This window comes from Triticum aestivum, chromosome 6A (genome assembly GCF_018294505.1).
Source record: "Triticum aestivum cultivar Chinese Spring chromosome 6A, IWGSC CS RefSeq v2.1, whole genome shotgun sequence".
NCBI lineage: Eukaryota > Viridiplantae > Streptophyta > Magnoliopsida > Poales > Poaceae > Triticum > Triticum aestivum.
In genome coordinates this window covers 27,883,692-27,901,983 of record NC_057809.1, presented here as the reverse complement: position 1 = coordinate 27,901,983, position 18,292 = coordinate 27,883,692, and the positions used below count along the sequence as shown (strand labels likewise).

At 42.8% G+C, this 18,292-nt stretch overlaps 1 protein-coding gene across 1 annotated transcript; it reads right to left on the bottom strand.

The window, feature by feature from the left end:
• Positions 1-12,012: 12,012 nt before the first annotated feature.
• LOC123131793 (alpha/beta-gliadin-like) lies at positions 12,013-13,161 on the bottom strand. The gene has a single exon (XM_044551472.1). The coding sequence runs from the start codon at positions 13,095-13,097 to the stop codon at positions 12,177-12,179; it is 921 nt and encodes a 306-aa protein (XP_044407407.1). The 5' UTR covers positions 13,098-13,161; the 3' UTR covers positions 12,013-12,176.
• Positions 13,162-18,292: the final 5,131 nt, after the last annotated feature.

Below are 18,292 nucleotides of genomic sequence, written 5' to 3'. Positions count from 1 at the left end.
AGATGTTAGGCCTCGTGGCAGTCGTCAAATACATAAGCGAGCCAATAATATGAGAATACCTCAGTTGATCTCTAGCAATCCGTTGATTCTTTCGATGCAATACACTAGCATCATATGGAGTTGAAGAAGTTGTGCAGTCGCTATACCTAAAAATAGCCATGCACCGATCATACATGTTCTATCTGTTTGAGAATGCAACAAAGGTATGTACGCACATGCAAGGGGTAGTACTTACATGAGAGCAATTTGAGAGAATCGATCAACACCTGCCTCAGTTGCTAGTTTCTGATGGCGTTGGGTAGGTTGCAGTGCAAACCAGGCTAGCGGTACTTCCAGCCCTGTGACGTCTTCATTTCAGTTTTATCAATCCCTCAATTGGCGCCCATACCAAGAGAGAAGGGTGGGATGGTGCGATCGTAGAACATGACAAATTTTCCTATGTAGAACTTGCAGAGCAATTAGGTGGTCTGTTTTTTTTACTTGCTCCTGTATTTAGTACGTGAACATGAAAGGCTAGGTTAAGTGTTGTCGAATTAACATAAAAAACTGGCACTTAAAAGGATGTACCACTCAAGAATACCGAAACAATTTTGAAGTACAAACATAGTGGCCTATTTCCAAAGCATATGTGCCAGCAAACAGACCTAGACTTCAGCACATCGATCAACTGGCCATAGCCAACCAATTGTAGGAGGTCCAGGAGCTGCAGTATAATGAGGCCCATACGTGCTGATGTGAGAAGGATCCTAAAGCAGTTCCATATTTGCTGAAGAAGAAGCAGGTTAAGCTCCGCGGTCTGAGCAGCAATATTCCTAGGCGAGTAGTGGCGCGGCAAGGAGGATGCTGGAGAGCATGGGAGCTGAAAGGAGAGGATGGCATGATGCGGCGGCGGTAGGCTAGTAAACCTCATGGGACGTGAGGATAGAATAGTACGTATAAGGTTAGGTTGCACTATTATTTTCTTCCCTAGAATTTATTCTGTGTAAGGGAGGCGGACACTTGATCTACTGATGTGTTTCAAGCCAAGGCTGTCGTGTACATGCGTGTATCTTGTCCTTTCTTCTTTTTTTCTTTTTTTTGTTCAGTTTTTTTTAACTGAGGTATGTTTTGTGTTGTTGATTGATTGGTGATTATGGGAGAATTGAAGCAGCACATGTTTCTACATACTGGCAATGGTGGGAATTTAGAGAAATTTACCTTTAAAGTAAATCCTACGGTTGTGATTTTCTGATTTACATAATTAAAGGCTAGATATTTCTAATTATTATGAAATTCTCTAGCATATTTATCTTTTTTCTAGTTAGCCGGTAACCTAGACGACTTGTCATTCAGACAAAGCCTTTGGATTAGGGAAACGTTTCCAGCCGGCAGTCCGGCCGAGTCTTCGGCCGGACGCGCGTGCTTCGTTCGATTGCGCTGTATCCTGCGGCCCCGCGTGCCCCTCGTTTGACTAATTGCCTCAGCCCACCACCAATCGTTTCTTTTTTCTTTCTCCCGTTTCCTTTCTTCTTCCTCTTATTCCTTTTTCTTCTCTCTCCTACGCAGGAGGATGGCGAGGCGCATGTTGCTTGTGACAGATTTTTGGACTCCCCATGCTGCAGCCGCGTCCTGTGGAGCTACGACTCGAACGATTTTCATTGCCTCCTCTTCCCCTCGTTGCTGACGGTGCAGCAGTCGCCATGGATGCGCTCTTAGACAACTTTTTTTTAGAGTGTTGCAACCAGCCCCGGGAGATGCTACATCCGGCGGCGAGGGATGTTACAACCGACAAGTTTTTTTGTTGGAACCAACCAAAGGTTCTGTCGCTGATTTTTTTTGGCTGGAACCAGTGTCTTGTTTTGCTACTACCGGGCGGCTTCATTTGCTACTACCGGCGACAATGTTTTTTTGCGACATAATTCATGAAGATGATGCAACCTCGACGACGGGCGACAACATTTTTTTGCTGCAAACTATGAAGTTTTTCGCTACCACCGGCTATAGGGTTTGTTACCACCATACACAGCGGCCGGCCGGCGTTTTTCTTTTGTGTTTTGCTTCAACCATGTCATTTTTTGTTGCAGTCGGCAACCACAAAAGCTACATCGGGTTAACATTTTTGCTACAATGACAATGGCGGGCTGTAGCGGAAAGCTTTTTTGCTGGAAGCGATAAACTTTTTTGCTACAACAGGTATCGTTTTTTGTTGGAACCAGCAAGAGCCTTGGGAGGGCACACGGTGAGGTACAACGCGACCACAATGACAGGTGCTATGGTTGGCGGCCGGCGTTACCGGAGATGCGGCCATGTCCCCCGGAGCCGGAGCTGCAAGCCTGCAACCACGAGTGCATGTTGTTGCATGCATGAAGCCGATGAGAAACGCAGGCGGCGAGGGCGGCGACCGGCGGTGACCGATGGCGAGGGCGGCCACCAGCGGCGAGGGTGGCGACCGGCGGCGGTTCTTCAAGGTTTTGCTACATCGATCGTCCATGGCTAGTGTTGGCGGCGGCGCTGCTTTGTTTTCCCCTCTGCTGTTTGGTTGAATCCGTTTAATTGGAAAGAAAACAATTCCAGATCAGACGGTTAAATGCAATCTAATCAAAAGGCCGCGCTGTGTCCGGCCGAATTGATTGCCCCGGTGCACCAGCGCAGATTAGTCGCCTTTGGATTATTATCATGATATATAATAATAAGAGGAAATTTAGGTTCATACTATAGCCAAACAATGTGCCAAATTAAAATTTAAACATTGGGGATATTTGATCAGTAAATTAAATTTTAAATATAAATTATTAGGCACTAATATTAAGCATTAGATGAGTATATCAGACATGGTCATGTAATGAGTTTCCGAAGTGTATACATACGTGATGTTCCTTTTTTTTCTATTTTCCAAGTGCATGAACGTACGTGTGTGTATTCTTTTTTTTGTAAGATTTGACACATATCTTTCCTAGGACAACACGTTCCTTGTTTTTTTCTAACTTAACATGTTTCTTCTTTTTTTTAACTTAACATGTTCCTTTTTCTTTGAAGTTAACTTAACACGTTCCTTGTTTTTGTAAGGAAGAGTCCGACTTCTTCTTGATTACTTTCCCTGGGATGCATGCAATCTTTTTAACGTAAGTTTTTTTTGATGAGGAAACAAAGTGGCCTCCAAATGTATATTTTTTCAACGGGGTGGAGCCAGGGAGCACGTTGTTCGCACACGAACACGTCACATGTAACCTTGACGCCGGGGGTGATGCACCGCAGCTCACGTCGAAGGAGACCCGACCGACAGCGCGATACGCAAGACAGTCGGCGGGCGCTTTTGTAGACCCGAAATCCCGCGCACCTGAGAGGGACCCCGTTAGGGATTGCGGCGGCTATGGGCTGCCCTAGGTCGATTCGCTCGGCCCTAGAGCCTCGTGGATCCGCAGCCCTCCAGCATGAAGAACTTGCGAAAAACGAGAAGAAAGATACAAGGGAGAGATAAAAAGTAGATGAACACGAAAAAGTAGTAGATGTGTTTGTTCGATTGTGTGTTGTTTCAATCGGCCGTCACCCCCAACATATATAAGAGGCGGCTGGACTCCCCGTACAAGCAAAGAATTTATCTAGGCTTTCCTTACAAGAAAATTACATCAATTCACGTCCAAAACCCTAGTCAAATTCCGACTGGTTTATCCGAACTTTCCAAAACTGTTCGGTTTAAACTGGCTGCACATTGCGGGTCTTTTTTGCGGTGGTAAACGATCCCGGATGAAAACAAGCCCAAAAGCAATCTTGACTGTTTCGACGAGACGAAAAACTTTCATGTTGAAGGTTTTTTGATCAGAGATCATCTTGAGGGTCAGATCGGTCTCGCAACACAGGCTATTTCCTCGCGCTACCCGTCAGATATGTGTCTGGTGGGGGGCGCCACATCTCGCCTCGTGACAGGGCTGCACTCCGATTGCTCTAACTTTTGCATACAAACTCAAATTTGAACGATTTTTATATCAAAATCGATCGTTTGGACGAGATGAAGACAACCCGTGTAGATCATTTTTCCATCCGAGATCATCTAAATAACCTTTTGAGCCCATCTTCAACTTCTCGTTCGATTGACTATCACAGCCTCCAACCCGGCAAGTTTTCCATCCGAGTAAGGTTTCCACACCGGCAATGTTTCTACCCGGCAAGCTTTCACACCGGCAAGGTTTCACTCTGGCAAGGTTTGTACTCCGGCAAGGGTTCCTCCCTGACAAGATTTCTCCCTCGGCAAGATTTCACACCGGCAAGCACCGGCGATCTTTCTGTGCCGGCAAGCTTTCCACGCCGGTAAGCCTTCACACCGGCAAGCTTTCACACCGGCAAGATTTTACCCCGGCAAGGTTTTCGCCCCGGCATGCTGCTTTATGATCGTGCCACTTTTGAGCGTCAACACATGCCCTCCCGTTTTTCGGTAAAGCTAGCATGCCGAAAAATACTTGTACCAAGTTTGTTCTAAGGACGATGTCAACACTCCATCGGCCATTTATATGTTCTTAGGACGATAAGTATATATCGGCCATGTCTTGTGTGAACTTTCTGATGCAAACTTGGGTGAAACCTTCTCAGCTTCATTAACAATCCGGTGATAAAGTTCCATAGATATGTATCTCAATGTCATACTCCGAACCATATTGTTCACCCTTTTGCTAGGATTTTGTAGACAATCAACAATAAACTTTCTCCAATCCTTACTTTCGCCTGCATAAAAATTTCATTAGTGTCCGAAGTTCTAGACTTCGGTTCGGCCTTACCTATGTTGACAAGACTAAGCATCGGCTATTGAGAGAAACGCAATACAACATGATGGACATGGTAGCCGGATGCTTGCTATGCCAACTCTCTCCAATTGTCATGTCTAAATATATGAAAAAATTTAATGCAACCCAAGGTAAATTCTTCATCTAGACAAACCCAAGATAAACTATAAGTGATTCGTCAAAACACATTGATAATCCTTGGATATTTGTTGCACTACTCATAACGAATCACCAAAAGCCTCAATCTGTATAACACCTACAGCAAGTAAAAGAGTCAATCCGAATAACAATGCATATTCGGCCTTGATTAATCGTGCATAAAAATATTCTAAGCGGCACGAGGCTTCAAAAAATAGTACCATAAAGAAATATATAAACAACACCAACACTTTGGCCATTGCTATGAATTGAACCATCAAAACATAATCTCCATAGTACTAGAGAGACAAGGATAATATTAATATTATGCATGACACTAATCCGATGTTCAGTAACAAAATCAACTATGATTTGGCCTCTTATAGATCTCAAAGATGCATAAGCCAAATCATATCCAAACAAAGTATAAGCCCACCAACCAATTCTGCAGCTATGAATTGGTCTATGCAGCATATATTCAATGACATCGGTCATGATGTCTCAACTCCATTCAATCATAATATAGGCATACATATAAATTTTCATGAGCATGTACCTTGTCTCGCTCTCCATCAAACTAAGGATGATATTAGAATACTACACCGGGCATGAATTGACATACTCTTAGGACGATAGATAAATATCATCGGCCATTACCATGTAAACTTCATTCAAAGCACATATAGCCGAAATAAACAAATGAAATGACAAATCAAGTATTTCGGCCCTCTGGATCAGCAACAAACTTGTAGCTAATCAAATGTATAGTGACTTGGTAATACCCTTTCATGACGTAAGAAATTATATTGCATCCATGGATTAAAATAAGCCCATTGAGGGTTACCAATCATACCTGATGACGAATTCCATGGCATAGGCGTTAATGGCATAGTTGAAGAATATGGATAATGTGTAGACCAAAGATGTTGAATCCTTCGGCTTGGTCCTTCATAGTTTTTACTCTTTTCCTTCTTCACTTTTGCCGCACTTCTTGTAATGGAGGCATGCACATAATTCTTATTTTGAGCACTTCCTTTGGGAACCCATGCCATGTTCCTTTCTTCAAGTTCTTGTGCACTAAGTTTGTGTAATTCCCTCTTTTGCCAATACGATAAGCCGAGTGGGCATCTCGGCTATGATTCTGTTCTGACCAATGGCAATTCCTTTTTGACCTTGTGCACTCTCAACTTCTTTTCTTCTGATTTGGCACTTTGACTCTCAATAATTGGTTGCTTCGTCTCATTGCCTTTTGTAGACAATGTCAACACTTTAATTGGCTCTTTATTATTTGAGATCAAATCTGAAGTAGCACACTTACGACCATCTCTTTTCACGCGGTAGACTTGGTTGACCACCTCTTTTTTCATCCATGGTGTCCGGACCGATTCCTTATAATTGAAACGATCTTTAACATGTGACTGTTCAAATGTTGATCTTCTCGGAGCTGCATAATATTGGTGAGATGGTCTAAAATAAGATGGAGAATGTGCCCTTGTATCATACCTGTCCCATGATGAACATGGATCTACATGAGTATAGGGAGGCATCCACGGCATTGTCATTGGCGGCCCAAAATAAGGATATGAATATGTTGCATTGAAACTCTCACTTTGCCAATACGGATCCTCATATTTGCGCCTTGGGGGTGATTTTGGTTTCTTTGCATGATTGGGCCGATAAGCATTCTTCTCTTCACTCTTCTTTTGATATTTCTCCAATAGTTCAGCGAAGGTGATTTTTGATATTTTACACTTGCGCTTATTTCGGCCTTTGTTTTCTTTTGGTTTGCTTTCATCGATCGTTGGATTTGCTTGCTGCCCCCCAGTCCTTGGCGTCTCCATTGTAGCTTCGATGGAATTCTCACCCTCAAGATTATGTTCATTATGCTCTTCAACAACTTCTTTAGTTGAAAGCTTGATCCCATCACCTGCAGTTTTTACCTTCTCTTTAAATGGATCGGCTCGAAGCAGCCGATGCAAAAACTTTTTGCCATCGGGACCAATCGGAATAGACTGGTCATCTCTTGGTGTTTCAACAAACTTCAATCGTCCTTTTTCAATGGCCGATTTAACTATTTGACGAAACATGTTGCAATCCTCAAAATCATGCTTGGACGAATCATGCAACTTACAATACATTCGTCCTTGGATTGATGGCTTAACATGGTGATCAAGAATTGTAATGTAATTATTTTTCAGCAACAAATCAAATATTTGAACACACATGCTTGAATTGAAGGTATACTTCTTGTTTTCTAGCCGATCTTGCTGTGAGAACGGCTTTGGAATTAAGCAAACGAATGGTTCAGATTTTGCATCACACCATTCGGCTATGCATTGTGTTTTGCACTCTATCTCCGATGTCTTTGGGTAAGATATTATACTAGCATCGGTTTTCTCAACAGAATTTAATCTTGGCTTTAAATTTCTAAAACGAAAATAGTTAGAACACACATGTCTCAATTGAGACCAAGTGCAAGCCAAGTATGAAATAAGCAAAGCTACCCAAATAGATATGAACTTTAGATAAAGCAACGGGGAAAGCTTTGGCTGTAATAATAAGTCACTATCGGTCTTTATAAATGGCGTAATGGGTTGACCGATATGCTCAATAACAACTTTATTGCTAGCAAGTAAATTACCCTTCTTCATTGGTCTTTCAAAATTACTTATGAGGATTTTTCCAATAGATGCATCAACAATAAAGTCCTGACCAAATCTGAAAATAAGTAAATTACTTGCTAAACATACCTCTTCAAATATGTTGGGAGAGCACGATGGTGGTGTGACTTGAACAATATCTTGCTCCGCCTTTGGATGGCCCCCCAACGCTTCTTCATCATCTTTTTCTTGATTCCGTGCATCATTACATTGAAGATTTTTGTCGGCCGAACTTTGTTCGGCTACTTGTTCTTGTCCTTGAAGTTCATCAAAATTCTCTGGCACGAAACTCATAGGGCAGGAAGTAGGTTCCATTAACTTTAGAAAAATCAAGTATGGTCGCTTTGCTATGCTTGCCATGCCCTTTCTCAATAATGCTTGCCTCTTTGCATTTGATGGATTCAGAATATATACTTCTTGATTCGGCTCTTTTAACCGGAGTACTTTCATGTTCTGAATCATCTTTCTTTACATTGCTTCTACCAATTGGCAATGCTTCTTTCACTTGAGCCAATTCTGTTTCTTTTTGTTTCTGGCGGCGAGTGGCGAAATTGGCTTTAATCTTTTTCTCATTTTCAGCCCACTTCGGATACGATTGTCCCCCATTGCTTTTAGACTCTTTCGGCAATGGCACATGGGTGTTGCCGAAACTTTGCAATTGTGTAGGGGCTGTATAATATGATGTAGTATTAGGTGAAGGCATATGCATTGTTGTAAAACCATATTTTTGCTCGCCAATTTTATCAATTGGGAAAGATTCATCTTCTTTTCCTGATGCATTTGAATTGGCTTCGAAGGACTTTGGACCTGGCTTTATGTTTCTGCAACTAAAATAATTACAGAATATACGGCTCATACGAGTCCAAATGTTAGCCGGGCATGAAACAAACAAAGTTGTCCATATGAATACAAAGTTCAGTTGGCATGACAAGAACAACTTTGGTTTTGATAAGTTGTCACTATTAGCCTCTATGAACGATACCATGTGTTGACTATCATGATTAGTGACAAGATCCTTCCTAACAAAAAGATTACTCATTTCAATTGGTCTTTCAAAATTAATTAGAATCTTACTAATAGGTACATCAACAATATCATTTTGACCGAATTGAAAATTGAGTAAACTATCTTCTAGGTGTACCTTTGTGAAGACATTGGAAGGAGAAGATGGTTGCACCACTGGAACAATACATTGCTCCACTTATGAATAATTCTCCAATGCCTCTTCCTCTTTTTCTGGATCTGGTGCCTCATCACTCGGATTGCCTGAGTATATTTCACTCGAATTGCCCGAGTATATTTCAGTCGGATTGCCCGAGTGGATTTCACTCGGACGCTCTTTGTCAGTTGAACTTTGCTCGGCCGCATTTTCTTGGTCTTGATGTTCATCGTTAACTGAACTGTGTTCAGCCATTACTGTGTTCTTGATGCTCATCAATATCTTTAGCACGAAACTCATAAGGTAGCATGTAAGCTCCCTTAGATCCAGAAAAATCGAGCACAACCAATTTGTTGCGTTTGTTGTTCCTTTGCTCAGCCAAGCTTGCATCTTCTATTTTCGTACACGAGGCAATAGTTGGCTTGATGCACTCGGCTTTAGCTGGTGATGCACTCGTCTGGAACGATGCACTCGGCTGGCACGATGCAACGCACTCGGCCTTAAACATCCCGTTGCTCAATCCGGTTTCAACCGAATCCACCGTATTAGCCGAGTGAATCCTTTTTTGCTGGTTTGCTTGCAAAGCTTCTTTTTTTATCTTGCCTCAACAGTGTAGAAGGGCCAACATGGTTGCTACATGGAGGAAGGCACTTGAAGTATTCTTGCAAATATCCCTCTCCACGTTTCTTCTTGAGTGCTTCGTAGGCCTGTCGATATTCTGCTGGTAATTCCTCAAGGGTAGGTGTAGTAAATTCGTTGACTCTATTCCCTGTGAGCTTTGGCTTGATCTTGTCCACTTGGGCTAGATATTTTTCTTTAAACTCAACCCTGCTTGGATCGGCTTGCCCCCCAATACTTTTAGGATCTTTCGGCAATGAATTAATGTTGCCGAAATTTTGCGCTTGTACAGGGGGTGTATAACATGCTGCAATGATAGGTGAAGGCATGTGCATCGTTGTTGAATATTTTCTCTCGACAATTTGATCAATCGGCAACACTTGGTCTTCTTTCAAAACCCTAGCTCTTATTGCCTCATAATCAGGAACCAATCCCTTGTCGTGTTGCTCAAGGAAAATAGCACTAATCTTCTTATTTTGGGCTAAAATTTTTAATGCAGCCAGAGCCACCTCATCTCCTGCAATATTAGGCACATATGCTCCTATAGTATCTCCATTCACTCGGCCATGACCGTGAACGTGAGCCGAGTTATGAATATTTTTAGTTTCATACGCCATTGAACAATTAATCTGATGAGGTGTAGTATATGATGTTTGAGGATAACCGGCCAAATAGCTAACAAAAGCATGACCGATTCCCCCATTCATCGGCATGTTTGGGGATGAACCCGCATATTGCGAGCCGGCTGCCGATGGATAAAACTTTGAGATACCCTCCTGTACATGAGGTGTCCTATATTGATCACTCGAACAAATCGTGTTGTTCACCGGCATATTGAAAGTTGTTGCCGATGCACGAAAGTTCAGATTCATAAGTTGCATGTCACGATTCTGTAAATTCCAAGTTTCTCCAATGGAATAACTAGTCGGCCTTTCCTCATTAGGGCTGGCCGACATCACATGTCCGTTGAAAGATCTAGCAACATCAACATAATGGCTATTTGCATCTACGCAAGGAGATTGACGATACATGTTACCGTTGTAGATTGCAGCCGCTTGGTGACGCTCTCCTCGTAGCAAGAACAGGCTGGAGACTGTTCAGAGCTTCGTCCCCAGCGGAGTCGCCAAAAAGTGTGTTCGCACACGAACATGTCACGTTTACCCTCGACGCCGGGGGTGATGCACCGTAGCTCACGTCGAAGGAGACCCGACCGACAGCGTGATACGCAAGGCAGTCGGCGGGCGCTTTTGCAGACCCGAAACCCCGCGCACCCGGGAGGGACCCCGTCAGGGATTGCGGCGGCTATGGGCTGCCCTAGGTCGATTCACTCGCCCCTAGAGCCTCGTGGATCCGCAGCCCTCCAGCATGAAGAACTAGCGAAGAACGAGAAGAAAGATACAAGGGAGAGATAAAAAGTAGATGAACACGAAAAAGTAGTATATGTGTTTGTTCGATTATGTGTTGTTTCAATCGGCCGCCACCCCCAACATATATAAGAGGCAGCTGGACTTCCCGTACAAGCCAAGAATTTATCTAGGCTTTCCTTACAAGAAAATTACATCAATTCACGTCCAAAACATTAGTCAAATTCGGACTGGTTTATCCAAACTTTCCAAAACTGTTCGGTTAAAACTGGCTGCACCTTGCGGGTCTTTTTTGCGGTGGTAAACGATTCCGGATGAAAACAAGCCCAAAAGCAATCTTGACCGTTTCGACGAGACGAACAACTTTCATGTTGAAGGTTTTTTGATCAGAGGTCATCTTGAGGGTCAGATCGGTCTCGCAACACAGGCTATTTCCTCACACTACCCGTCAGACATGTGTCTGGTGGGCGTGCCACATCTCGCCTCGTGACAGGGCTGCACTCTGATTGCTCTAACTTTTGCATACGAACTCGGATTTGAATGATTTTTATATCAAAATCGATCGTTTCGACGAGACGAAGACAACCCTGTAGATCATTTTTCCATCCGAGATCATCTGAATAACCTTTTGAGCCCATCTTCAACTTCTCGTTCGATTGACTATCTCAGCCTCCAACCCGGCAAGTTTTCCATCCGAGTAAGCTTTCCACACCGGCAAAGTTTCTACCCGGCAAGCTTTCACACCGGCAAGGTTTCACTCCGGCAAGGTTTGTACTCCGGCAAGGGTTCCTCCCTGACAAGGTTTCTCCCCCGGCAAGATTTCACACCGGCAAGCACCGGCGATCTTTCTGTGCCGGCAAGGTTTCCACGCCGGCAAGCCTTCACACCGGCAAGCTTTCACACCAGCAAGATTTTACCCCGGCAAGGTTTTCGCCCCGGCATGCTGCTTTATGATCGTGCCACTTTTAAGCATCAACACATGTACGTGAGAAAATCTCATCCTTTTCCCATTTACATGTATGTGTTTTTCTTAGTTGGTGTATGTACGTAAGTTCTCTTTTTAAAGAGGCCCACCATTTACAAAATATATTTTCTTTAACATATGTGCGTTCAGATGTGTCACGTACAGTCGTTGGAGGCCCAGAGCATTATATATGTTACATAAATCTAACGGTCAAGATAATTCTATTTGTTAAGATTTACCAGATCGAGGGATAGTAATTTCTAATTAATGTGCAAATTAAAGTCCAAGAAAATACTTCAATTTAATTCAAATTTTAGACTCATTTTGTTATCTTTAGATAAATGCAACATAAATATGTAGACAAGACCTGTGTTTGTCTTTTATTCCCAAGTTTGAACTAGTATAGTTCGGGTTCTTACATGATAGTGCATGTCACATTATTTTTTCACCGCTACAATGACCAAACCATGGACTGAGAAAACGGTGTTTCATATATCTAGTACTAGAGTTATTTTCTTCTCAGTTAGTACCGAAGATGCCAAATGGCACGATGGTGCAATATGGAGGGATGTAGACATTGCACATTGCAGGTAGCGTCTGTAGCGCTAGGTTCCTTATTTCCTCGAACTGGGGCAGTTGTTGAGGCTGGACAGAGCCCTGGGCCTGTGGGTTTTGCTGAGATGGCCGGAAGGAGCCCTGGCCTAATGGATATTGTTGTTGAGGCTGTTGGAAGGAGACCTGGCTCGATGGTTGTTGTTGTTGTTGTTTTTGTTGTTGATGCAGAATAATAGCATGAACAACATTGTGGATGGCCTGGCACTGCGACTGCTCAGGGATCTGCCATAGGTGCTGACAACACAATTCTTGCAACAGCTGGTAAGTACTTTGTTGCAAAACTTGTGATCTTCCATGCGCTATGTTGTGTTGCTGTAATACAACATCCATGCATGGAATTAGTTGTTGTTGCAAAATTTGTTGAAGGATTTGTTGTTCTTGTTGTTGTTGTTGTTGTTGTTGTTGTTGTTGTTGTTGTTGTTGTTGTTGTTGTTGTTGTTGTTGTTGTTGTTGTTGTTGTTGCTGCTGCTGCTGCTGCTGTGAAATTGGTTGTTGTAGTTGCGAATACTGTGGTTGCGGTTGTGGATATGGTTGTTGTGGTCGAAATGGTTGTGGCTGCGAATATGGTAGTTGCGGCTGCGGAAATGGTTGCAGCTGCAGATATGGTTGTTGTGATGGAAATGGTTGCGGCTGTGGATATGGTTGTTGTGGTGGAAATGGTTGTTGCTGCCCTAGAAATTGTTGTTGTTGTACCAATGGAACTTGCTCTTGTGGCTGTTGCTGAGATGGATTTTGTGGCTGCAATTGTGGCACTGGAACTCTAACTGCAGTTGTGGCGGTGGTCGCCACGATAGCAAGGAGGGCAAGGATGAGAAATGTCTTCATGGTGGATTTGTATTGACCACACCTTGCTTGGCTTAAATGATGCGTTCTACTTATGAGAATGATGGATGAGGAAGGATGATCGTCATGCTACGGGGCTATTTATAGCTGCCATGGAATGATCTCTTTCACAATTGGCATTTGTTTGTGTGGAAAGTGCTTGGATGCTTCTCAAAATCATCATTTGGTATGTTCTGTTTGGTGGCACTACTTACAAGTGTATTCTTGCACTGTTCATTAAAGTTCCTTGTTGTTGCACTATCATTCCACCACCAAAAAGGTGTGATAACACACATGACTCATCTTATTCACTTTACAGCTCAAACACTAATCTGGATTGCCCATTTTTCTAAAACTAAGTTTGTAATTTTCTGCAAATTGTTACGCATAAACTAGATAAGCATGGCTGTCATGGTACTTAGTTTGTAGTCTTGTGTGGTCTGTTAAGATAGATATAAGACTAGTAATGTAACTTGCTTTAGTAGGCCATGACTCGTGAAATTCCTTTTACATGTAAAGTGTTGTAGTGTTCTAGAAGTTATTAGCAAGCATAAACATGTTCTACGAGTTGTTACGTGTAAACTAGATAAGCTTGACTTGCACACAAACAAGACTGTAATCACTAGTCATCTACCCGTGCAACTGCACGGCCTAGCTATTATAGGGGTACATATTTATTAATAAATATTTATATGTAAAATTCAAGCGCTTAAATTACAGATATCATACATCTGAACATATGCTAAGTTATTCAAACAATTATAGTACAATATAAGCACATATATTATAAACTTCATTATATGGAAGAGTGCCTCTACTTCCCATTTATATAAAAAAATATGAACATCTCCAATACCAAAACTATATAGTATGGAAATACATTTCTTCACGCATCTGGTAATAATTATTTCATATTGTGAATGTTGATATTTTTTTATTATAAAGTTAGTTAAAATTTACAAATCTTGACTTTGACCAAACTTTATATGCAGACTAAAAATAAATGGAGGGAGTATCTTGGGGTCCCTGCCACGTCACGTTTCTCATACATTCAATTCGCGTGTCGCCCCGAACGAGTGGAGACTGCATCGTCACCTTATCCTTTCCCTGCAGGCTCAAGTCTGCTTCTTCCCAATCTTTCAATTCTAATCAAAGGAGAGTGAGGCGAGCTGGCCGGGCTGCTCTTCGTCGGGGACGTCGTCGTCTACTTGCGCGCGCCAATGGCTAGCTCTCGCCGGGATTCACCCTATGCCCATGTACAAGCGCCTTCCAGAAGCCATCCGAGCGGCGGCCCCGCAACGCTCGCGCGGAGGACCCAACTTAGGAGGTGGACGAGGCTGTGCAGCTCACGGCTAAGCTGCTCTTTGCCGGGGTCGTCGTCGTCTCCATGCACCACACGGGAAGGAAGTTGGTCACCGAGTTCCCGGGGATTTACCGCGCACCCAGGTACTCCGCCGCCTCCCCAGTAGCTGTCTGAGAGGCGGCCCGCGATGCGCGAAAGTGTGTCCCAATTTTCAGACCCCCCCAGCACTGATGTGGTCTCCCTTACCCATGTTGCAGCGACTGTGCTGTCGCATCGGGGACTGATACCGACATGCAGACCGGCGATGAGACTGAGACCGGCGCCGAGACTAGCGGAGCTGGTCTAGAACCGAAAGCAAAGAGGCCACGGCGCCGAAACCAGCTCACGAGTACTAGACTGGTGGTCACGGAGATGGACAACGGTATTTTTGAGACAATAGCGCCCGAGGAAGCGCAATCGTGCTATGGCAATCAAATAGGTTGCATCGTACGGACAACTGCCACGATCAACGATGGGAAACTACAGAAGATAGATAATATGAGGCCCTCCCTTTTAAAGAAGCGGCACCAGATATTCTTGTTCATTAACCGCAATGAAAAGGATAATAAAGATCCAGATAAGGACCTGGCAATGAAGAAGATAAACAAACACGCCATGCCCAAGTTTAGCGACGCATTGGCCGCCTGGAAAACAAGGTTGAAACATAGGATCGTCGACAAAAAGGAACCCTTGCTACCTCTTGAGCACTGCGTTGGTTTTCCCCGAAGAGGAAGGGATGATGCAGCAAAGTAGCGTAAGTATTTCCCTTAGGTTTTGAGAACCAAGGTATCAATCCAGTAGGAGGCTACGCACGAGTCCCTCGTACCTGCACAAAACAAATAAATCCTCGCAACCAACGCGAATAGGGGTTGTCAATCCCTACACGGCCACTTACAAGAGTGAGATTTGATAGATATGATAAAGATAATTTTATTGGTATTTTTGTGATAAAGATGCAAAGTAAAATAAAGGCAAAGTAAAAAAGCAAAGGAAATAACTAAGTAGTAGGAGATTAATATGATAAAGATAGACCCGGGGCCATAGGTTTCACTAGTGGCTTCCCTCGAGAGCATAAGTATTCTACGGTGGGTGAACAAATTACTGTTGAGCAATTGACAGAATTGAGCATAGTTATGATAATATCTAGGTATCATCATGTATATAGGCATCACGTCCGAGACAAGTAGACCGCTCCTGCCTACATCTACTACTATTACTCCACTCATCGACAGCTATCCAGCATGCATCTAGAGTATTATGTTAAAAACAGATTAACGCCTTAAGCAAGATAACATGATGTAGAGGGATAGACACATGCAATATGATGAAAACCCCATCTTGTTGTCCTCGATGGCAACAATACAATACGTGCCTTGCTGCCCCTACTGTCACTGGGAAAGGACACCGCAAGATTGAACCCAAAGCTAAGCACTTCTCCCATTGCAGGAAAGATCAATCTAGTAGGCCAAACCAAACTGATAATTCGAAGAGACTTGCAAAGATAACCAATCATACATAAAATAATTCAGAGAAGATTGAAATATTATTCATAGATAGACTTGATCATAAACCCACAATTCATCGGTCTCAACAAACACACCGCAAAAAGAAGATTACATCGAATAATTCTCCACAAGAGAGGGGGAGAACATTGTATTTAGATCCAAAAAGAGAGAAGAAGCCATCTAGCTAATAACTATGGAACAGTAGGTCTGAGGTGAACTACTCACACTTCATCGGAGAGGTTATGGTGTTGATGTAGAAGCACTCCGTGATCGATGCCCCCTCTGGCGGAGCTCCGGAACAGGCCCCAAGATGGGATCTCGTGGATACAGAAAGTTGCGGCGGTGGAATTAGGGTTTTGGCTCCGTATATGATCGTTTGGGGGTACGTAGGTATATATAGGAGGAAGGAGTACGTCGGTGGAGCAACAGGGGGCCCACGAGGGTGGTGGGCGCGCAGGGGGGGGGGGTAGGCACGCCCTCTACCTCGTGGCCTCCTCTTTTGTGTCTTGACGGAGGGTCCAAGTCTCCTGGGTCTTGTTCGTTGAGAAAATCACGTTCCCGAAGGTTTCATTCCGTTTGGACTCCGTTTGATATTCCTTTTCTTCGAAACCCTAAAACAGGCAAAAAAACAGCAAATCTAGGCAATATTGTCCAAAACAGTAGATAATAGGTTAGTTACAAAATAATATAAAAGTGGATAATAAAGCCCAATATTGTCCAAAACAGTAGATAATATAGCATGGAGCAATCAAAAATTATAGTTACGTTGGAGACGTATCAAGCATCCCCAAGCTTAATTCCTGCTCGTCCTAGAGTAGGTAAATGATAAAAACAGAATTTTTGATGCGGAGTGCTACTTGGCATGATTTTAATGTAATTCTTCTTACTTGTGGTATGAATATTCAGATCCAAAAGAGTCAAGCATACTAACTGAGCAATTATGTCTTCTCAAAATAACATGGCCAAAGAAAGTTCATCCCTACAAAATCATATAGTTTAATCATGCTTCATTTTCTTCACACAAGAATGCTCTCATCATGCACAACCCCGATGACAAGCCAAGCAATTGTTTCATACTTTAGTGATCTCAAACCTATAAACTTTCACGCAATATATGATTGCAAGCCATGGACATAAAACTATGGGTGGAATAGAATATAATCACTGGGGTTATGTGGAGAAGACAAAAAGGAGAAAGTCTCACATCAATGAGGCTAATCAATGGGCTATGGAGATGCCCATCGATTGATGTTAATGCAAGGAGTAAGGATTGCCATGCAACGGATGCACTAGAGCTATAAATGTATGAAAGCTCAACAAAAGAAACTAAGTGGGTGTGCATCCAACTTGCTTGCTCACGAAGAGCTAGGGCACTTGAGGAGGCCCATTGTTCTACAATGCAAAATTCCCACTAGTATATGAAAGTGACAAATCAAGATACTCTCTATCATGAAGATTACGGTGCTACTTTGAATCACAAGTGTGGAAAAAAAGGATAGTAGCATTGCCCCCCTTTTTTATATTTTTTTATTTGGCCTTTTTTTGGCCCTTCCTTTTTTCTCTTTTTGGGACCATGCTCTATTAATGATGATCATCACACTTCTATTTATTTACAACTCAATAATTACTACTCGATACTAGAACAAAGTATGACTCTATATAAATGCCTCCGGCGGTGTACCGGATATGCAGTGGACCAATAGTGACATGTAGGAAAGAATTATGAACGGTGGCTTTGCCACAAATACTATGTCAACTACATGATTATGCTAAGCAATATGACAATGCTAAATGTGTCATGATGAACGGAATGGTGGAAAGTTGCATGGCAATATAAGTCGGAATGGCTATGGAAATGCCATAATAGGTAGGTATGGTGGCTGTTTTGAGGAAGATATAAGGAGGTTTATGTGTGAAAGAGCGTATCATATCACAGGGTTTGGATGCATTGGCGAAGTTTGCTCCAACACTCAATGTGGGAAAGGGCAATGCACGGTACCGAAGAGGCTAGCAAGGATGGAAGGGTGAGAGTGCGTATAATTCATGGACTCAACATTAGTCATAAAGAACTCACATACTCATTGCAAAAATCTACAAGTCATCAAAAACCTCGGTACTACGCGCATGCTCCTAGGGGGATAGATGAAGGAAATATGCCTTAGAGGCAATAATAAAGTTATTATTTATTTCCTTATATCATGATAAATGTTTATTATTCATACTAGAATTGTATTAACCGGAAACATAATACATGTGTGAATACATAGACAAACTTAGTGTCACTAGTATGCCTCTACATGACTAGCTCGTTAATCAAAGATGGTTATGTTTCCTAACCATGAACAAGGTGT

What these genes read in the sequence shown, in the direction of transcription:
- LOC123131793 (XM_044551472.1), bottom strand. Translation starts at nt 13,097, where the DNA reads ATGAAGACATTTCTCATCCTTGCCCTCCTTGCTATCGTGGCGACCACC.